Genomic DNA, 23,495 nt, shown 5'->3' on the forward strand with positions numbered 1-23,495 from the left:
TCTGCCTTTTCTAAATCCAGCTTGAACATCTCGAAGTTCTTGGTTCCAGAACTGTTGAAGCCTAGCTTGAAGGCTTTTGAGCATTACTTTGCTAGCATATAAAATGAGTGCAATTACGTGGTAGTTTGAAAATTCTTTGGCATTGCCCTTACTTGGGATTGGAAGGAAAATTGACCTTTTTCAGTCATGTGGTCACTGCTGAAGTCTCCAAATTTGCTGGCATATTGAGTGCAGCAATTTCACTGCATCATCTTTTAGGATTTGAATAGCTCAGCTGGAATTCTATCACCTCCACTAGCTTTGCTCATGATAATGCTTCCTAAGGCCCACTTGACTTCACATTCCAGGATGTCTGGCTCTAGGTGAGTGATCACATCATTGTGTTTATCTGGGTAATTAAGATCTTTTTTGTATAGTTCTTCTGTATATTCTTGTCATCTCTTTTTAATATCTTATGCTTCTGTTAGGTCCATAATATTTCTTTCCTTAATTGTGTACATCTTTGCATGAAATGTTCCCTTGTTATCTCTAATTTTCTTGAACAGATCTCTAGTCTTTCCTATTTTATTGTTTTCCAAGGCTACATAAAACTATTCTGAAATTTAAAGAAACAGAGTAGAATGAGGAAAGGACAGCTCAATTTACAATTAAAAATAAATGAGTTATAACTATACAATCATACTATACAACTATACTCTGAATCATAGGATGTTTACCCCCCCCAAAAAAAAAGTTTAGATTGATTCATGATTAATTACTAGTGTTATTAACCTAGAGCCAGTATGTGAAAACTCATATAATAAGGGCTTCACCAATATTTGTTGAGTGAAATAACTGAACATGGCCAGGAGCCACCTGTAGGTACTGGAGGACACTGACACCTTCTTATTATTGTTGGGCTTCCCTGGTGGCTCAGGGAGTAAAGAATCTGCTTGCAACGTGGGAGACCCGAGTTCGATCCCTTGTTGGGATCTTCCCTGGAGATGGGAATCAGAAAACACTTCAGTATTCTTACCTGGAGAATCCCATGAAGAGATTCCCCTGGTGGGCTACATGTAGTCCAAGGGGTCACAAAGTGTCAGCCATGACTGAGAGACTAACACTTTCACTATCTATTGCGATCTATGGAGAAAAATGGGTCTGGAAGTGAATAAACTAGTACTAAAAAGTTAATATCAGTGAGGAAAACATGACTCTAAAGGACACAATCCACAAATCCATAGTAAGATTGGGTGAGGTTCATGCAATTTCCAGCACCAATTCAGTTCAGTTCACTTGCTCATCGTGTCCAACTCTTTGAAACACCATGGACTGCAGCACGCCAGGCCTCCCTGTCCATCGTCAACTCCTGGAGTTTACTCAAACTCATGTCCACTGAATCAGTGATGCCATCCAACCATCTCATCCTCTGTTGTCCCCTTCTCCTCCCGCCTTCAATCTTTCCCAGCACCAGGGTCTTTTCAAATGAGTCAGTTCTTTGCATCAGGTGGCCAAAGTATTGGAGTTTCAGCTTCAGCATTAGTCCTTCCAATGAATATTCAGAACTGCTTTCCTCTAGTTTAGACTGGCAGAATATCTCTGCTGTCCAAGGGAGAAGACTTTCAAGAGTCTTCTCCAACACCACAATTCAAAAGCATCAATTCTTCAGCGCTCAGCTTTCTTTACAGTCCAACTCTCACACCCATACATGACTACTGGGAAAACTATAGCCTTGACTAGATGGATCATTTTTGGCAAAGTAATGTATCTGCTTTTTAATAAAATGTCTAGGTTGGTCATAACTTTCCATCCAAGGAGCAAGTGCCTTTTAATTTCATGGCTGAGTCACCATCTGCAGTGATTTTGGAGCCAAAAAAAAAAAAAAATATATATATATATATATATAGTCTCTCACTGCTTCCAGTGTTTTAAGCAAACATTTTCACTCTCCTCTTTCGCTTTCACCAAGAGGCTCTTTAGCTTTTCTTTGCTTTCTGCCATAAGAGTGGTGTCATCTGCATATCTGAGGTTATTGATACTTCTCCCAGCAATCTTGATTCAAGCGTATGGTTCATCCAGTCTAGCATTTCTCATGATGTACTCCGCATTTACATTAAACAAGCAGGGCAACGATATACAGCCTTGACATACTCCTTTCTCAATTAGGAACCAGTCTGTTTCATGTCCAGTTCTAACTGTTGCTTCCTGACCTGCATACAGATTTCTCCGGAGGCAGGCAGGTGGTCTCGCATTCCCATCTCTTTCAGAATTTTCCACAGTTTGTTGTGATCCACACAGTCAAAGGCTTTGGAATAGTCAATGAAGCAGAAGTAGGTGGTTTTCTGGGACTGTCTTGCTTTTTCAATGATCCAGCGGATGCTGGCAATGTAATCTCTGGTTCCTCTGCCTTTTCTAAATCCAGTTTGAACATCTGGAAGTTCACGGTTCACGTATTGCTGAAGCCTAGCTTGGAGAATTTTCAGCATTACTTTGCTAGCATGCGAGACGAGTGTAATTAAGCAGTAGTTTGAGAATTCTTTGGTATTGCCTTTCTTTTGGATTGGATTGGAAATTGACTTTTTCCAGTCCTGTGTTTCCAAATGTGCTGGCATATTGAGTGCAGCACTTTCACAGCATCATCTTTTAGGATTTGAAATAGCTCAACTGGAATTCCACCACTTCCACTAGTTTTGTTCATAGTGATGCTTCCTAAGGCCCAATTGACTTAGTATTCTAGGATGTCTGGCTCTAGGTGAGTGACCAACCCATCGTAATTATCTGGGTCATGAAGATCTTTTTTGAGTAGTTCTTCTGTGTATTCTTGCCACCTCTTCTTAATATCTACTGCTTCTGTTAGGTCCATACCATTTCTGTCCTTTATTGTGCACATCTTTGCATAAAAACTTCCTTTGGTATCTCTAATTTTCTTTAAGAGGTCTCTAGTCTTTCCCATTCTATTGTTTCCCTCTATTTCTTTGCATTGATCACAGAGGAAGGCTTTCTTATCTCTCCTTGCTCTTCTTTGGAACTCTGCATTCATGTGGGTGTATCTGTCCTTTTCTCCTTTGCCTTTCACTTCTCTGCTTTTCATAGCTGTTTGTAAGGCCTCCTCAGACAACCATTTTGCCTTTTGCATTTCTTTTTCTTGGAGATGTTCTTGATCACTGCCTCCTGTATAATGTCACAAACCTATATCCATAGTTCTTCAGGCACTCTGTCTATCAGGCACTCTGTCTAATCCCTAGAAAAAGCGATTTCCCCTACTTTCTTCAATTTAAGTATGTATTTGGCAATAAGGAGTTCATGATCTGAGCCAAAGTCTGCTTCTGGTCCTGTTTTTGCTGAATGTCTAGAGCTTCTCATTCTATGGCTGCAAAGAATATAATCAATCTGATTTCAGTATTGACCATCTGGTGATGTCCATGTGTAGAGTCTTGTGTTGTTGGAATAGGGTGTTTGCTATGACCAGTGTGCTTTTTTGGCAAACTCTGTTAGCCTTTGCCCTGCTTCATTCTGTACTCCAAGGCCAAGTTTGGTCATTACTCCAGGTATGTCTTAACCTCCTACTTTTTCATTGCAGTCCCCTATAGTGAAAAGGACATCTTTTTTGGGGTTTAGTTCTAGGAAGTCTTGTAGGTCTTCATAGATCGTTCAACTTCAGCTTCTTCAGCATTACTGGTCAGGGCATAGACTTGGATTACTGTGATAGTGAATGGTTTGTCTTGGAAATGGGCAGAGATCATTCTGTCATTTTTGAGATGGCATCCAAGTACTGCATTTCGGACTGTTTTGTTGACTATGATGGCTATTCCATTTCTTCTAAGGGATTTTTGCCCACAGTAGTAGATATAGTGGTTATCTGAGTTAAATTCACCCATTCCAGTCCATTTTAGTTTGCTGATTCCTAAAATGTTGATGTTCACTCTTGCCATCTCCTGTTTGACCACTTCCAATTTGCCTTGATTCATGGACCTAACATTCCAGGTTCCTATGCAATGTTGCTCTTTACAGCATTGGACTTTACTTCCATCAGCAGTCACATCCACAACTGGGTGTTGCTTTTGCTTTGGCTCTGTCTCTTCATTCTTTCTGGAGTTAGTTCTCCACTGATCCTCCAGCAGCATATTGGGAATCTACTGACCTGGGCAGTTCATCTTTCAGTGTCCTATCTTTTTCCCTTTCCATACTGTTCATAGGGTTCTCAAAGCAAGAATACTGAAGCGGTATGCTATTCCCTTCTCCAGTGAACCATCTTTTGTCAGAATTCTCCACCATGACGCTTCCATCTTGTGTGGCCCTACACGGCATGGCTCATAGTTGCACTGAGTTACATAAGGCTGTGGTCCATGTGTTCAGATTGGTTAGTTTTTCGTGACTGTGGTTTTCAGTCTGTCTTCCCTCTGATGGAGAAGGTAAGAGGCTTATGGAAGCTTCCTGATGGGACAGACTGACTGAGGGGGGAACTAGGTCTTGCTCTGATGGGTGGAGCCATGTTCAATAAATCTTTATTACAATTTTCTGTTGAAGGTTAAGTCTAAAGAGGATGCAGACTAGGGAATATGTGCTAAAAGAATGCACAGAATTGAGGGTAGATGAGAAAATTTGCTTGATGTGTCTTAGTACCACTTTGGGGTCAAAGAGAACAACTGCATAAAATAGAACTGGTTCAAGAGCTAAATCATAGGACAGACTGTTCTGTAATTAGTTCAAAGAAGGACTCAAAAATCCTTAGGTGATAAAAAAAAAAAAAAAGAACGAAGACAAAAAGTCTTGTCTGTGAATCTATACTGACAGCCTAGAGCAATAGCGATGGCTATAACTCTAGGATACCCAGGGCTTCCTGGGATAAATTAACAGCATAACAATTGCAAGCCTAAGTACACCATAGCACTGTAATATCAAAAAAACTTCAGAAATGGTTGAGATGTCACAATCATCTTAATCATCAAATAGCTATGATATATTCAGTTCAGTTCAGTCGCTCAGTCATGTCCGACTATTTGTGACCCCATGAATCGCAGCATGCCAGGCCTCCCTGTCCGTCACAAACTCCCGGAGTTTACCCAAACCCATGTCCATCAAGTCGGTGATGCCATCCAACCATCTCAACCTCTGTCATCCCCTTCTCCTCCTGCCCCCAATCCTTCCCAGCATTAGGGTCTTTTCCAATGAGTCAGCTCTTCGCATGAGGTGGCCAAAGTATTGGAGTTTCAATTTCAACATCAGTCCTTCCAATGAACACTCAGGATTGATCTCCTTTAGGATGGATTGATTGGATCTCCTTGCAGTCCAAGGGACTCTCAAGAGTCTTCTCCAACACCACAGTTCAAAAGCATCAATTCTGTGGCGCTCAGCTTTCTTCACCGTCCAACTCTCACATCCATACATGACCACTGGAAAAATCATAGATGGCTTTTCCATCTATGGAAAAACTAGATGGACCTTTGTTGGCAAAGTAATGTATCTGTTTTTAAATACGCTTTCTAGGTCGGTCATAACCTTCCTTCCAAGGAGTAAGTGTCTTTTAATTTCATGGCTGCAATCACCATCATCAGTGATTCTGGAGCCCAGAAAAATAAAGTCTGACACTGTTTCCACTGTTTCCCCATCTATTTCCCATGAAGTGATGGGACCAGATGCCATGATCTTGGTTTTCTGAATGCTGAGCTTTAAGGCAACTTTTTAACTCTCCTCTTTCACTTTCATCAAGAGGCTCTTTAGTTCCTCTTCACTTTCTGCCATAAGGGTGGTGTCATCTGCATATCTGAGGTTATTGATATTTCTCCTGGCAATCTTGATTCCAGCTTGTGCTTCTTCCAGCCCAGCGTTTCTCATGATGTACTCTGCATATAAGTTAAATAAGCAGGGTGACAATATACACCCTTGACGTGCTCCTTTTCCTATTTGGAACCAGTCTGTTGTTCCATGTCCAGTTCCAACTGTTGCCTCCTGACCTGCATACAGATTTCTCAAGAGACAGGTCAGATGGTCTGGTATTTCCATCTCTTTCAGAATTTTCCACAGCTTATTGTGATCTGCATAGTCAAAGGCTTTGCCATAGTCAATAAAGCAGAAATAGATGTTTTTCTGGAACTCTCTTGCTTTTTCGATGATCCAGTGGATGTTGGCAATTTGATCTCTGGTTCCTCTGCCTTTTCTAAAACCAGCTTGAACATCTGGAAGTTCATGGTTCACGTATTGCTGAAGCCTGGCTTGGAGAATTTTGAGCATTACTAGCGTGTGAGATGAGTGCAATTGTGTGGTAGTTTGAGCATTCTTTGGCATTGCCTTTCTTTGGGATTGGAATGAAAACTGACCTTTTCCAGTCCTGTGGTCACTGTTGAGTTTTCCGTTTGCTGGCATATTGAGTGCAGCACTTTCACAGCATCATCTTTGAGGATTTGAAATAGCTCAACTGGAATTCCATCACCTCCACTAGCTTTGCTCGTAGTGATGCTTTCTAAGGCCCATTTGACTTCACCTTCCAGGATTTCTGGCTCTGGGTGAGTGATCACCTCATTGTGATTATCTGGGTCGTGAAGATCTTTTTTGTACAGTTCTTCTGTGTATTCTTGCCACCATATGGCCATTACTATATAAACCTTTTCATGTATATTTAATTTTAATTTTCACAGACACTATGTGAATGGATTATAATCTCTATTTTCTATGTGAAAAGACTCATTCACAGAGCAATAAATTCATTTCACTAGAAAACAGCTATTAATTAGCAAAATCAGAAGATAAATTCTAAGGTTCTCACTCTAAAGCACTGTTATATTCTCATGCTTGAGAGAACTGCTAAGGGAATGGAAAATGTGTGACAGGACCTGCCACGTGCCTAAGTAATAATTAGAAATACATCATTGCCATGAAGAACACTTGGAAGGAGCCACTTCTTTTGTCTCTGTGTCACTTATTATTCTATCCTGCATTGGTTTCTATTCCAATTGAAGTATAAAAGCAATTAGCACAAAGAGGACAAAATAAATTATTAAAACACAATAATAAAAACAAAGGAATATTGAGTTCCTTTCCCTATCTTATTCAATGTTAATATGATTACTCTAAGGATGACAGAATTATGAGAAGATTATGGTTTCTTTGAAGTTAGAAAACCATCATATTTATAATATTGGGGGCATATAGACATTGTGCAAAATTTTGAATTAGGTTTTTATTGGGCTTCCCTGGTGGCTCAGATCGTAAAGAATCTGCCTGTAATGCAGGAGACCAGGGCTTGATCCCTGGGTCAGGAAGATCCCCTGGAGAAGGAAATGGCAACCCACTTCAGTATTCCTGCCTGGAGAACCCCATAGACAGAGACTGGCAGGCTACAGTTCATGGAGTCGCAGAGTCAGACACAGCTGAGCAACTAAGTGCTAATAAAATGGAATTAAATTAATACATGCAGAGAGACTTGGAAGTCCATAAATAATGGATTTAATCCAAGTATTACAAGTCAGTTACTGTGAAAAATTCTTTTTTGTTTAAAGTTCAAGAAAATTTAAATGGAAACTCATTGCGTTTATTCACCCTATCTGATTAGTTCATATATTTACCATAAACCACTTATTCACCCATTCAATATTTTTTCTGCCTATTATAAGTAGTAGATATATGTAATACATTAAAATTGATTTTTCGAACCATTAAGTTGACTTTGGTTTGCTTTGGGCTTGCTATATTCATAGAATTAAAATGATTTCTGTCTATAACATGTTATGCATCTTATATCCATGGTAGGACAGTTTCCATGTTTACCTCTTAAAAATATCATGAGAGAAATACACAATAATCCTTATTCAGAAAATAAAACTGTCTTCACTAGTTTATGTCATAAGTAAACAATGTTTTTTTTTTCCAAATATGTTAATCATTTCAAAAAAAAATTGTAACAGGTTATACTTGGTATTCTAGTGGTGCTATAACAAATTACCACAAACTTGGTGGTTTTAAACAACATACATTGTCAGAAGTTCAAAATGGGTCTTAAGGGCTAAAATTAAGAGGTCAGCAGTATTGTGTTCATTCTGTATGCTCTAGGGGAACATCTATGTCCCTGTTCTTTCCAGCTTCTTACAGGACACCTGCATTCCTTGGTCAGTAGCCCCTGCCTCCATCTTCAGTGTGCATCCCTCCGATCTCTGCTTCTGTTGTCATATCTCTTGTTTTGAATATTATTTACTTTGTTTTTTAAATTTTATTTTTAATTGGAGGATAATTGTTTACAATGTCGTGTCGGTTTCTGCCATACAACAAAGTAAATCAGCCTTAAGTATACATATGTCCCTCTCCTCTTAAACCTCCCCCTACACCCCACCCCATCCCACCCCTCTAGTTGTCACAGAGCACCAGGCTGAACTCCCTGTATTATATACCAACTTCCCACTAGCTATTTATTTTTCATATAGTAATGTATATGTTTCAGTGCTACTCACTCAATTTGTCTCACCCTCACCTTCTCTCACTATGTCCACAAGTCTGTTTTCTATGTCTGTGTCTCTATTACTGCCTGCAAATAAGTTTATCGGTACCATTTGTTTCTAGATTCTATATATATGCATTAATATATGATATTTGTTTTTTCTCCTTCTGGCTTATTTCACTCTGCATAACAGGCTCTAGGTTCATCCAAGTCACTAGAACTGAATCAAATTCACTCCTTTTATGGCTGAGTAATATCACATTGTATTATATACCACAACTTCTTTATCCATTCATCTGTTAATGTCTTACCTCCTTTTTATAAGGACATTTATGATTATATTGGGTCTCCATGAATAATCCAGGATAATGTCCCCATCTCAAGATCTTCAAAATCTGCAAAGTCTGCAATCAAATCTGCAAAGTCTTTCTGCCACTTATAAACACCTAATCATGGGATTAAGATATGGATTTCTTTAAGGGATCATATTGAGTCTACCCTATAAGTATTTAATTGTGTAAAATAATTTGGCTTTTATATCAGGGCTTTGAAAAAATTTTAAGCAATTTAATAAAATTTACAACATTCACAGGATCTGTGATCTCTTATCATTTGAGAAACTCCTCAAAAATAAAATAAAACATTAAACTTTATATACATTTTTCCCTTTACTAACTATGCATTTTATTGAGGTACTATTATGCAAAAATTTTAATATTTGAATTCAGTACTTTCTACACAATTGATTTTTTTTCTGGTTTCATAAGATTAATGATTATAATACAATAATACCCTTTCATAGAATTTCGATTGATTTTACAAGAATTTAGAAAAAAATTATCTGAAAAATAAATGCCAAAGATCTCACACATCATATTTGCTATAAGATGTTCCTAGTAGCAAAAACTTTGGAAAGAAAACCTTCATGTTCACATGTTTTCACTACTTTTTGTCCCATATGCTGTATATTTTAAAAACAAATGTTATATTCCATATCTCTTTAAATGTCATGTTTATGTTATTCAATTTGAGAGTCTTATAAAATTTTATTTGAATTAAGTTTAAGTGCATTAGTTATATAATCTTACTATTTCAAATAAAGTAAGTGAGGCTGGGTAAGCAAACTTCTCAAACTGTCAGTCTATAATAACATTTTGCCTCCTAAATCAAATACTTTCCTAATTCTCCAAATCCAATTAATTTTAAATCCTTGTAATTCATCTTGTTTACTGATAATTAGCATCATGTTTACATTTACATATTATTAAACCACTGTAAATATATAAAAATTCTATCTAGATATTGATGACATTTGATGTTTGGTTTATTTGATGTAAATTTACCTTTATGTTACTGTAGAATAATGTCACTTAATTTTGACTATCAACAAATCCTAGAAACTTGAAAGAAATTGCTGCTTCATTATTAATGGCATTCAGTTCAGTTGCTCAGTCATGCTGGACTGATTTGGGTAAATTCCTCAGAATTTTTATCTTATCTTTCTACCAACTATTTAGCACAGTGTCTGGTCTGCAATATAAACTGATTGAGGAAAGGACAATAAAAGAGGGAGATCTTGAAAACAACTGATATCATCTAGTTGAAAATAATTTCAATAAACATGTGAAGCAGCTAAACAAAAGTATGAGAGAACTTAGGATGAGAACTTCTAAGAAAGTATATAGTCCACTTGTCCTTCCTGTTTTTCGGACATATAATAGCAATTTTTATGAATATTTCACATTTATTATATACAATAAAATTTTTAATTAACTGCTAAATAATCTGACTGACTTACAAAAGCTTTATAAATTGTATGTTAGGTGCAAGATACTGTCAAGTATAGAGAAAATATTTAAGAAAGAAACTGGTGGGGAGAAAAAGGAGAAAGGAAAGGAAGAATTTTTTGATGTTCTTTTAAGTATCATTCTAAAAACAGAGAATTTAGATAACCAACATTCCTCTTTTAGAAGGATAATATTTGCTATATTATAAGAAGGTATAAAAAATAATATGGAAAACAAATTGGTTGCTAGTAGCATTCTTGAGGCACTTCCCAGGTGGCATTAGTGGTAATGAACATGCCTGCCAATACCGGAGGCATAAGAGACAAGAGTTTGATTTCTGGGTTGGGAAGATTCCCTGGAGAAGGAAATGACAACCCACTCCAGTATTCTTGCCTGGAGAATCCCATGGACGGAGTAGCCTGGCAGGCTATAGTCCATAGGATTGCAAAGAGTCAGACATGACAGAAGCGACTTAGCACAGCTCAACATAGCATTCTTGAGGAGTATAGTAACAAACATCAAATAATTTGGAGAAACTAAAATTCATATATTATGGTGTTTTTTTTTTTACCATAGATCTTTCCTTTGAGTTAATAAGGTCTGTATTATAGATAAGAATTTCCTTTATCATTCTAGTGATGAACACAGTACTTTAGAGTATAAAATTTTGACCACACTTCCTTTCTTCTTTCAATCATTCAATACATATGTATTGAATATCTCCTATGTATCAAACTGGAAAATATACTGAGGCATTGGAAATCAAATTATATCTTGGCATTTTTTGATATTTAAAACCTTAAACCTATGGGTTAATTTCAGTACAATGAGTTTTTAAATGTATAATGATTTATTTACATAATAAATACCAGTAGGAAACCAATGTGTGCACATTTTAAAATATACACTCAGTTGAACATTACTTGTAAAATTTATTTGTGTGTGTGTTAGTAACTCAGTCATGCCCGACTCTTTGTGACCCCATGGACAGCAGCCCACCAGGCTCCTCTGTCCATGGGATTTTCTAGGCAAGGACACTGGAGTGGTTTGCCATTTCCTTCTCCAGAGCATCTTCCCAACCCAGGAACTGAACCTGGATCTCCTGCACTTCAGGCATATTCTTTACCAACTGAGCTACCAGGGAAGCCCTAAAATATATTGAGTTATTTATAATTAAATATATAAAGCCTTTATTCACTTTAAATATTAAAAGTATGGCATTTTTTTAGTAAAAAAAAGTCAATTATATAATTAATTATAAATATTAATTTCTGATAATGCCCTTTTTGCAAGTCTTTCTATAAAGACAATCTTATACATAACTCCAGATGGCTAATGTGAATGGTGAAAAAGTCTGTAACTGCTATAAAATAAGACTGGTTTAACCAAACACTTGTTTCTAGTACCTTTCCAATTGTGCGCTTCCCACATCTATCTCCTAAGAAAATCTACCAGAGGAGAAGATTACTAGAATAAGTAAAATGTGCTTTGTATTTTTAAAAAGAAGAAACAAAGAACTGAATAGAAAAGCTGGACTGTGAGAGAAGACAAGAACTTTTTGAGTGTAATGTGCGTGAAATTATATGCCTTGGAAGAAAGACAAATTGTCAGCAGGATATAAAGTAAAGATTTTTTTGCTCAGAAATACTCTGTGTAGGTGGTTAGTTGTTTTATTGTTTTCTTTCTAACTCAAGTAATCCCCGTAAATTGGCTAAATGAAGGAACCTCTACTTAAAGATGCTTACAATTTTTATCCCAGATCAGGCTAGAAGTCATGGGGTGGGGTGAGAAGAAGATAGAGAGAAAATATGTGGCACTGGTAAAGGCTGAGGTTTAACCTCTTGAATATTTGGGTCATCTCTTGGAGAGAAAATATTACAAAGAAGGAAAATCAAGTCGCAGAAGGAAAGGCAAAAGCTATAAAAGTCACAGTAGAACTAAGGTGTGACAGCAACAGAAAAAATATTAATTCACCTTACCCCAAAACAGGGTACCTGTAAACCCAAACAAGAGAATACAAATAGTAGGAAGAAAAGATTAAATACAACTTTTACAATTTGAATAAAAAACTGAGTACAATACATCCAAAAAACTCAGTGTAAGACAATTCAGTAGCCTCACTACATTGTTAACAATTACTCATTTTCCTTATTTTATTTCCTACTGTCATCTTTTCAAAAGAAGTCATAACATTCGATTGATTCAGATAAAGGCCCTTTTAAAACTTATTTTTCAATTATCTACCTATTTACTGACTCCTAAACCTCTGTGCAAAAATTATTGCAAGCTTATCTTAGATATTTTCAACTTTCCTTCTCCTATGTGATACAACAGACTTTGTTGAATTTTTCTATATTATATCATTAATACTGATATGTTTTTATACATAATTTTGTTTTTCCCTGTATTTCTATATTTCCTCTTTTCTATATTTTACCAAGAAAAAGTATTACCTTAAAAATCAATATTACCATAGAAAAATACAGTGTGTGTATATATATATATATATATATATGTATAAAAGAAAAATCAATATTTTCCCACACATCAATATTAAGATCAAAGCATTCATAAATACAAAATATATCACCACATACACTTTAATTTATCATCTTGAATTCAAAATTAAAATGGATATTATAAAACTATATGACAAACAGAACCTAACAGTATCTCTTGCTTGGTTGTTTATTCAGTGGTACAGTTAGGAAAGTTTCAAATATTAACATTGAATCCTAAATATGAAGTCTATCTTCTACTAATACAATGAGGTCTTTTAACAAGCATTTTAATTAAGTACAAGGATTTTTTTTTCTTATAAGGCAGGTAATTTAAAAAACTTTTAAAGTTACTATGTAGGTAAGAGCCTCATTCTAAATTGTGGGTAGTATTTTTAGAGCACAAATTAGTCTTTGCCATAAAGCTTCACTAGGTGTTTGGGAAAATAAAATTTGCAGTGATTCAGCTGCTTTAAAAGAAGAATACAAACCTCTTAAAGGTAAGTAGCAAAAGAATTGAGAAGAAGGGCCTGGGTTCTTGAAGCTCTTTCTTCATTACGTGCCATTACTGTACTGATGAAAGTTGAATATTGAACACCACTGAATAACTTGTGAAAATATAAAGGGGAAAATCTATGTGTGGAAGTAGAGTTGGGTCCTTAAGAACAAATATTACAAACAGACTCAACTCTTGGCTCTGCCATTTTCTAGCTATTCTACATTTTATAAGAAACATTCTACTTAGCCTATTGAGTTTGGTTCTTCTTTAGTAAAGTTGTGACACACATATCTAACAGGGAGGAGATTGTGAGAATTAAATAAAAGAGGGTATGTAAACATAAAGGGCTTCCCTGATAGCTCAGTTGTTAAGGATTCCACCTGCAATGCATGAAATCCCAATTTGATTTCTGGATCAGGAAGATCCACTGGAAAAGGGATAGGCTACCCATGGTAATATTCTTGGGCTTCTCTTGTGGCTCAGCTGGTGAAGAATCTGCCTGCAATGTGGGAGACCTGGCTTCGATCACTGGGTTGGGGAGATAACCTGGAGAAGGAAAAGGCTACCCATTCTAGTATTCTGGCCTGGAGAATTCCATAGAAGGTGTAGTCCATGGGGTCACCTGCAACGAGTCCTATAACCCATGTAGTAAATGTTAATAAATGTCAGCTTATTAAAGAATAAGTGGATATTTTCACTTTTGGGAAAAACAACAACAACAACAACAACAACAAACAATGCTTTTTTATGCTGGAGAAGAGTAAAGGAGCTTGCTGCTGCTGCTGCTGCTAAGTAGCTTCAGTCGTGTGCAACTCTGTGCGACCTCGTAGATGGTAGCCCAACAGGCTCTGCCGTCCCTTGGGATTCTCCAGGCAAGAACACTGGAGTGGGTTGCCATTTCCTTCTCCAGTGCACGAAAGGAGCTTATCATCACCTAAATCAGGACTTGTAATAGTCTCCCACTGACTTACGCATTCTAAGACCATTCTAAGGGGAATATATTCTAAGACCCTCAGTGGATCCCTAAAACTGCAAATAGCACCAAACTCCAAATATACTGTTTTTCTTCCGATACATACCTATGATAACATTTAATTTATAAATTAGTCATTGTAAAAAAAAAATCCATATTTACAGCATCACTCCTCATGCACTTTGGAGCCCTTTACTAAGTAAAATATCAATTACTTGAACACAAGTACTATGACTGCATGATAGCTATCATCACTAAACAGCTGAAGTGATGACCCAGATGACTACTAAGACACTAACAAGTGGGTAGTGAATACAGTAAATATAATAGACAAGAGGATGATTCATGTCCAGGGTAGGGCGGCAGATTTCATCCAGCTACCTAGAATGGCATATTATTTAACACTTACAAATTGTTTATTTCTAGAATTTTCCATTTAGTAATTTCAGACTGAGGTTGACCACGGGTAACTGAAACCATGGAAAGTGAAACAACAAATAAAATGAGATGACTGTACTATAGACGAGGGAAAGTTGGTAAGGTGAGATTCAGAAAATTTTAATAGCTTACCTAAGCTAAAGGATCCAGATTTTTGTTAAGTAACCAGGACCCTGCTACCTGGTCATTTTTCTACTAAACTATCCTACCTTTCAAATGAGTCATCTATTTTATTTTATGGTTTTCAATTTCTTTTGGATTCTTTTCTTTTAAATTCAAGTTAAATTTACTAAATGAATTTCTAGTTATTCATTATGCTTTTAACTGAAACAGGCTGAAGATAGTTTAAACAAACATAATCATACTATATCATATAAATTAAACCATCTATAACCTGGAAAGTGGTTGCACCTGTGTTTATAATTCTTATTTAATGAAATAATCAGATAAATATTCTAATATAGTATGAATATACTTCTAAAGCAATCAGTACATTTTTAGGATTATCAGAAACCTGTAAATACAGGATATTCAGGAATCAAATTGCCCAACTCTAAAAACTTATAAGAGAGAGAGGAAATCTGTGGTAAATCACAATCCTTTTATACAAATGTGTGGGAGTAAGTTCTCATTTATATTGAAATGATTTAAGAAAATGATTTTTCAGAATGAGTTTGGCACAGGATTTTGGAGTAGCTATCCTCAAAGAAATTTGGAAAAAGCACATAAAATTGAAGAAACAGCTGTGAAATTCTTTAATTTTTAAAATTTTGTAAAAAACCAATATCCAACAAGACTTCTTCAGCTTTCATGTTTCAAAAATGTGAATGTACGTTTCTTGAAACTGTCTTTAAAACTGAAGCACACCTTAATTCATACTTTTTAAAAAGTGCCTTTGGAACTAGCTAGTCTACATTTTTCACAAAGATATTATTATTATGCAATCCAAGTATAATCATCACAGTTCTAAAACAGACTACAAAATTTATTTCTTTAAAATATCACTGATGAACAATAAATGGTCATTTAGCTTTACATTTTTAGAGAAGGCTTAGTCCTTGGAGATAACAATATAAGAAGGGGAACCTGAACTGGGATTTCAATAAAACCTATACACTTATGCTTCTTTATAACAAAGTTAGCCTATAAAACGTCACTAGATATAATTCTAATCAATCACATCTTAAATAAACAAACAATGGAATTTTCTCCTGATTGCTTTCACTATTACTTTTACATTTAAATTCATTTCTTGCTGGCCAAATTTCTATTATCAGAGTATGCACACTTACAGCTCATGAGCAATGCACTGCTTTTTAAACAAACAGAAATGAGGGAAGCCTAGAAATATCTCTTGGCACGGTAAACTTGCTGATCCCCAGACAGTTTGTTTCTTCTGAGATGTCAAAGGATATCGGAACCTGAGATTTGTTTTTGATCCCAGGAGTTTTCTACCTCTAGGATGAGCTGCATATTTAGTATGAGAATGCAGGATTTCCTAAGTGATCTTCACTAAGTTATTCTATGAATAATTAACTAGTTAGATCCAAAATTTTTCTTTTGAGATGGTGATTCTACCTTTGAATTTAAAAAAAAGGAACAAAAATGTTTCATTTTTGAATGTTTGATTTTTCATTATTCCTGAAGAAAAAAAAATAAGTTTTTGGTATATATTTTTTCTGACATAAAGGTTGCAAAGACTCACTTCTTGGGAGTATAAAAGATACATTCTAAAGAGTGCTTTAGTTCATGTAATTCCTGCATTTTCTATCCAGTCTGTTCCCTCTGGATGAATATTTTTAATTCTCAATATGTTGGCAGCACAGGAAGCTTAGATTTAATCGCTTCTATCAAATTGAAAATGTATCAATTTCTATGCTACTATATATACAAGCATATTATTCACTTTTACTTCTGTTTGTTGGCACCAGAGGGATATAGTACTGACATATCATTCTTTCATCCTTTTTCCTAAATATTTTATATTCTTGCATTAAGAAAAGAGTTTTAGAATAAGTACTGATTGATATATAGAAAAATATAGTCAAAAATAAATGCTGCAAGATCATGTAGGCAACATAGAATTAGTCCAAGTGTGAGAATAATGTATGACCTTGAAAAATTAAAATTATCCAGTTTTTAATATAATTTATGTGATTATTATTATGTTTTATAGAGAATATATTATCAATGCATGCAAAACAATGCTTAATATCTTTTCTTTTTTAAAAGAAGTACAAGAATATACATACTGTAAGGAACACATTCATACTGCACTTCAAGGTATTTATAGGTTCCCGGACAGGGGTCTGGAAAAACATCAGGACCTGCCACCACTGCACATTGGGTTCTGTTATTGCACCTAAAGTCAAAAGAGAAGAGAAAATAATAAGTTTCTATACAGTTAAGTAATTATTAACATAAATACAAATTTTATCTTATAAATACTTTCTAATTACACAGATTTAAGCAAGGTTTTGGGTAATTTAGGGTTTTAGGCTTACTAAGGAAATGTCTATAGTATACTTTAAAAAGCTAGACATTTAAAAATTCATTCAGTTTATTCACAGAAACTAATTGAATATTAGATTGAGCACAGCATGATATTGAGTTATAAGTTAAAATGCAGCTTAAGCAACCAACATTAACTGGCCCATGCTGCTGCTGCTGCTGCTAAGTCGCTTCAGTCGTGTCCGACTCGGTGCGATCCCATAGACGGCAGCCCACCAGGCTCCGCCGTCCCTAGGATTCTCCAGGCAAGAATACTGGAGTGGGTTGCCATTTCCTTCTCCAGTGCATGAAAGGGAAAAGTGAAAGTGAAGTCGCTCAGTCGAGTCCGACTCTTAGCGACCCCATAGACTGCAGCCTACCAGGCTCCTCCGTCCATGGGATTTTCCAGGCAAGAGTACTGGAGTGGGGTGCCATTGCCTTCGGATATTATCAATGTGAAGACAGGACCATTTGGTAGGAAAACACACTCATTATATAAATAAATAATAATAATTATGAAAATAGAACCACAGAACTTTATTAGACAGTAGTAAAATAAATTCACTGATTATCATATCACTTTTATAGGCAGTGAACATATGTTTTTGAAACACTTTTAGCTAAACCTAAAAAAAATCTGTAAAAAGTTAATATTTAAATATCAAAATATATCTAAGAATTTAATTTATATAAATAAGTGTGATAATACATAATCCCATAAATAAGACTCTTTTTAAGAATGGACTCTCATATTCCTCATGATCAGCCAAATAATGACATCAATGTTGCATATTGCTATTCACAAATGTCAGCATCTTATAATTTAAAATAACTTAAAATCACCAAAGAGAAAGATTAGACATTACTAGTGAAATAGAAAAACAAATTAGGCATCATTTGTGGCTTTGGGCTAAAGAGATCTGTGTTACCTAGATTTACTCATGGGTAAATATACATATAATGAAAATGATTTTTGCTCTGAAAAAGACACCCAATTTCAGAGTGCCCTCGTCATAGCAAATTTTACTCAAAAACTTTTTAGACTCAATAATTTATCAATAAGTAGACATCTATTAAAAAAAAATATGGTTTCTCCTACCCAAAAGAGTATCACTAAGTATACAGTATGAGACATTCTCGCTGTCCTTTGCTGTATGTTCTCATCTTCCTCTTCTCAGAAATATATCTCAAGCTAAATTTTTTCTCTGTTTCATTCTTTCTTCCTTTCTTTTTTTTTTTTATTATTTTCTTAATGCTATGTTTCATTTCCTGGTATGACCTATACCTCTGAATTCTTGCTAAGATACTAGCTGGATAAGGAGCATTTAGGGCAGAACTCATTTTGATTTAGAGTGAAAATGGTTTGAGTTTACTTGAGGCTACCATTTGTCAGGCATAATGAGGATTTTATTACCTAAATTAAAACTGATTCATTAGTGAATGTCTTAAACTTAAAAATATATTTTGTATTGTCAATGAAAGAGTAATAAAGGCCAATATTCCATAGTCATCAGGCAGTTTAGAATAACAGCTAATTCTGATGGCCAACATACTATAAAATTTTCTTGCATAGATTTAGGTCTAAGAATGACTATCAGACAATTGTATAATAACATTAACATAAATGTGGCTGTCCCCAAAATACACAGAAAATAGGCGGTGCAAATATTTTCGTATATTAACTTTTTTTTAAAAAACAGCAGTACTTTCCTATTACATAGAAAACCCTTTGAGAAAGCTGTCTTAAGTTAAAAGACATGACTTTTTTTTTTCAGTTAAGAAGTACAATTTTAACATCACACCTTGAAAAAATAAACTCCTAAATCTATGTCAGGATTTTATACAATGAGCAGCTATATAAAATCAGTTATATCCTAATGGTTACAGAAATAATCAGCTATTATCAGGAATGAATTCAAAGTAGAAATAATGAAAAATGAAAATATACATGACAAAAACAAGATTATATTTAAATATTCTGTAAATAAAATACTATTGTTAATCTCTAGTAATTAAATTATAAGATTGAAATAAATATATATATTATATTAAATATATATAAATAGAATGTTTTGTTTCTTGGCCTATTGTTTTACTTCATATTATTAACCTGTTTCCTAATTACTATAGCTCTATAACAATGAAATTAATTTAGAATCTGTGCTATTCTTACAATTTTCAGACATAAGTGGGCAATTTCAAATTTATATTGTTTAAACAATGTTTGATACCAGCAAACCAAATTACTAGTTATTTATGAGTACAGCATAAAGGTTAAAATTTGCAATTATGACAGTGTTTGTTTCTAAGAAAACTGTCTTGAATCAAAAACAATTTCACATGGTTATAGTTGTATAGATCAGATTTTAAAATATATTACAGATATTATTTACATCCACCCATCTTACTATCTAAACTGTGACCCAACCATTCTGCATATCATATACTATTTAATTTACAAATACACTAATTATTAATGCATATGTAGGAAAACCGAAGCAAGCCACATTTATTATAAACATTAGATGCTGTCATGAATCCCAAATATCTTATTTAATGTTAACCAAAGAAGAATCAAGAAAGCCTTCTAAATGATGAGACATGTGTTTGAAGAGGTATATAAACCAAAATATGCTACATAATTAATATATTGCAGTTATTGTCAACATTGTTCTATAGAAAATAATGCTTTACAGTATTTTCAAAGTAGGTTATATTCTATTATTCTTCCTGTACCAAACGCTTTTCATAAATTAAGATCTTTAGAAATCAAAAGGTAGACAACCTCTCAAATATTATTTCTGTATTAGATATATTACAGATTGTTTAAAAACTATCTACATTTCAAAAGCTTCAGCTTAAAAGTCTATACTCTTACTTCTTTTACAATTTCAGTCACTGTGAGTTAAAATTAATTTAATATGTTAAAGATTATTGATCAATATAAACCAGTAAGAGAACATTTACAATTATACCAAAGTTGTCAAAACTAAATTTATTCTAAAATTTTTTGATGATAAAAGCAAAATAAAATTGAATGTTCTAATGTGTTTTACATTCATTTTTTACTTTAACTTCATTTTAATTCAAGTATACATTAAAAAATGATTTTCAGTATCTCTGATATCAAAGGTATTCTTAAAACTCACAATAAAGGATGAAAAAAGACTACAATAATATAGTCAAATGCCATCTAAGCATTTAAATTAAAAAGCAGGTGACAATAACAAATACCAGGTAGAACTCTCAAAGAAATATCGTGTAGTTTCAATTTTTACATATATAACATGGAGGCCAAATTATTTTCAGTCAGTTCAGTTCAGTTCAGTCACTCAGTCGTGTCCGACTCTTTGCGACCCCATGAATCGCAGCACACCAGGCCTCCCTGTCCATCACCAGCTCCCGGAGTCTACCCAAATTCATGTCCATCGAGTCGGTGATGCCATCTAGCCATCTCATCCTCTGTCGTCCCCTTGTCCTTCTGTCCCCAATCCTTCCCAGCATCCGGATCTTTTCCAATGAGTCAACTCTTCATATGAGGTTTCCAGAGTATTGGAGTTTCAGCCCCAACATCAGTCCTTCCAATGAACACCCAGGACTGATCTCCTTTAGGATGGACTTGTTGGATCTCCTTGCAGTTCAAGGGACTCTCAAGAGTCTTCTCCAACACCACAGTTCCAAATTATTTTACTACCTCATAAAGTCAATGTATTTATAAAACTGTATTAAAACTCTGTAAAGTATCATACAAATGCACAAGATATACTATTAATTGCTGTTGCTATCCTCGTTATTATCATTAGTCATTTGTTTTGGCATGCGTTGGTCACACTTTATTCTAGATAGACTGAGTCTTTTGAGAGAAATCTACAACACAGAAAAAGTGACACACAGAAAAGCACATAAATCCTTTGGATTGAGAGTAGAAATAGGAAAAAAAGCAGATTTACATTTCTTTTTACACCAGGCCAAATAAATAGCCGTTGTTGTTTAGTTGCTAAGTCATTTCTGATTATTTTGCAACCCCATGGATTGCAGCCTGCCAGCCTCCTCTGTTCATGGGATTTCCCAGGCAAGAATACTGGAGTAGGTTGCCATTTTCTTCTCCAAGGGGTCTTCTTGACCCTGGGATTGAACCCATGTCTCTTTCATTGGCAGGTGGATTCTTTACAGCTGAGCCAAATAAATTATTTGTGTGAAAATTACATTTGCCAGGATATAAAACCAAATAAATTATTTGTGTGCAAATTACATTTGCCAGGATACAAAAAGTTTGAGATTTACAGTAACTCTTTAATCAAACACATTCAAGCATTTCCTACTTACCACTTCTTTTTGAGATGAATATTACTAGTCCTAATTTCACAGCGGAGGGAATAGGTGTGGTGATGTGAAATAACTTTTCAGACTCTCTTAATTAAACAAGAGGCACTGGACTCCAGAACGGTGACCTGAAAACCATGATCTCTTTGGTGCGAGTGTGTCATATATTTAATGGCACTCTGGGAACCTAATGTAATTCACTCCTATAGGTTTTTGGGAGTACTATGATGATCTGATGAGGTAAAGACTTGCTGTGAAATATCTAACTGGCCCAAGATTCATTCAGATGTGGTGTGAATCAGGCATTCCAAGGATGCTATGAATTTAAATTAACATGACATAACAAGGCCCTCTCAAATCAAGTTGTAATGAAGCAATCAGAAAGATGAATCTCTGAACATAAGTTAGAAGGAGTGATAAGACTAATATTCACTTATATATAAGACATAATAAAAGAAAAAAAAGACAAAACCAGGCCATTTTAATTCAATCCATATACAAAGCTTCAACTAAAACACAGTTGCCATCTATATTAACAAAGGAATCTGCCAACCTTGTCCACATACACTTTAAGTGACAATTTAAAAAGAGCAACAAAAGTGATAAGGTCCATATTTGCTGTTTATATTTTTGAGAACACTGATTTTAAATCATAAACTAAAAGTATTGTAATGTCTTACAGAAGACACTGTGACGATGAGTTTAAATCAAGTTCTATGATTCACAAGGTAATTCTTTAACCACAAGTCATTCATATTTTGTATTTTTATATTGTATTTCACATTCTTTATATTAGAAATGTGATATGACACAAGCAAGTAAAAATGTGATCAAAATGAGGAGTGAGGAGGACCACAGAAACTAGGATACTGTGTTAGTTTTCTTGTTGCTTCTGGAACAAATTACCACAAAATAGGTCTGGTGGTAGAAGTCCAAAACGAGTCTTCTACAACTAACACAAAGGTGTTGGCAGAGTTGGTTCCATAGAGGCTCTGAGAAGAATCTGTTTTCTTGCCTTTTTTTTTCCCCCAGTTTCTAGATGCTTGCTCTCATTCCTTGGCTTGTAGCCCCACATCACATCACCTTTTTCACCCTGATTCTGACACAGCACTACCTTCCTTCTTTGACCTTCTTGCTTCCCTCTATAAGGACACTGTGATCATATTTAAGGCCCACCTCCATAATCCTGGATGATGCCTCCACCTCAAAAGTCTTAATATTTTTGCACACATAAAAATCTTTTATCCATATAAAGTAAACTTCACAGGTTATGGGAATAAAGACGTCAAGACCATTGTAGAGGTATTATTCAGCCTACCTAAGCACTTAAGCAAAAAGACTCACTGAAATTGTTTCCTGTGGCAGTCACTTTATAGAAGTCTTACACAGGAAGATGCATGTTATTATAGTTGGGCATGTTTAGTAGAGCTAAGATGTTTAATGTTTCCATAATATACAGTTTTATTAATTAAAAGGACGGAGAAGGCAACGGCATCCCACTCCAGTACTCTTGCCTGGAGAATCCCATGGATGGAGGAGCCTGGTGGGCTGCAGTCCATGGGGTCGCTAGGAGTCAGAGACGACTGAGTGACTTCACTTTCACTTTTCACTTTCCTGCATTGGAGAAGGAAATGGCAACTCACTCCAGTTTTCTTGCCTGGAGAATCCCAGGGACGGTGGAGCCTGGTGGGCTGCCGTCTATGGGGTCGCACAGAGTCGGACACAACTGAAGCGACTTAGCAGCAGCAGCAGCAGCAGCAGCATAGGCCTACACTTAAATATATAATGTTTCAGTACAAACAAACGTTTTGATTATAGCTTGGCTAAAAGACATCATGTTATACTTGATTTTTGGATCACAATGGGATTTTCAGTGGATAAAGCTTATTGCAATAGATGTGAGAAACTGGGCTAGGTTTGCCCGACCAACAATGAGAGTTATTAAAGCATTTTACAGAAACTAGGTCATTGTTTCAATGTTTTTATTTCATAAAGTATAAAATATCACAAATAAAACTTCATAAAATGTGAAATATCAAACATTAATTATTAATGAAACCCAACCGATATATTAATTCAT

The 23,495-nt window shown here is 35.2% G+C and overlaps 1 protein-coding gene across 4 annotated transcripts in view; it reads right to left on the bottom strand.

Annotated features, from left to right (window-relative positions):
- The window catches only part of ADGRL3 (adhesion G protein-coupled receptor L3), an 885,081-nt gene that overhangs the window by 356,627 nt on the left and 504,959 nt on the right, over positions 1 to 23,495 (bottom strand). For all 4 annotated transcript variants that reach the window (XM_081506859.1, XM_081506741.1, XM_081506647.1 and 1 more), the window contains one exon: positions 16,855 to 16,964. In XM_081506859.1, coding sequence (XP_081362985.1) covers positions 16,855 to 16,964 — 110 coding nt within the window. The remainder of the gene's footprint in view (positions 1 to 16,854; positions 16,965 to 23,495) is intronic.

Source organism: Giraffa tippelskirchi, chromosome 1, assembly GCF_054371585.1.
Source record: "Giraffa tippelskirchi isolate mGirTip1 chromosome 1, T2T-mGirTip1v1.2.pri, whole genome shotgun sequence".
Taxonomy (NCBI): domain Eukaryota; kingdom Metazoa; phylum Chordata; class Mammalia; order Artiodactyla; family Giraffidae; genus Giraffa; species Giraffa tippelskirchi.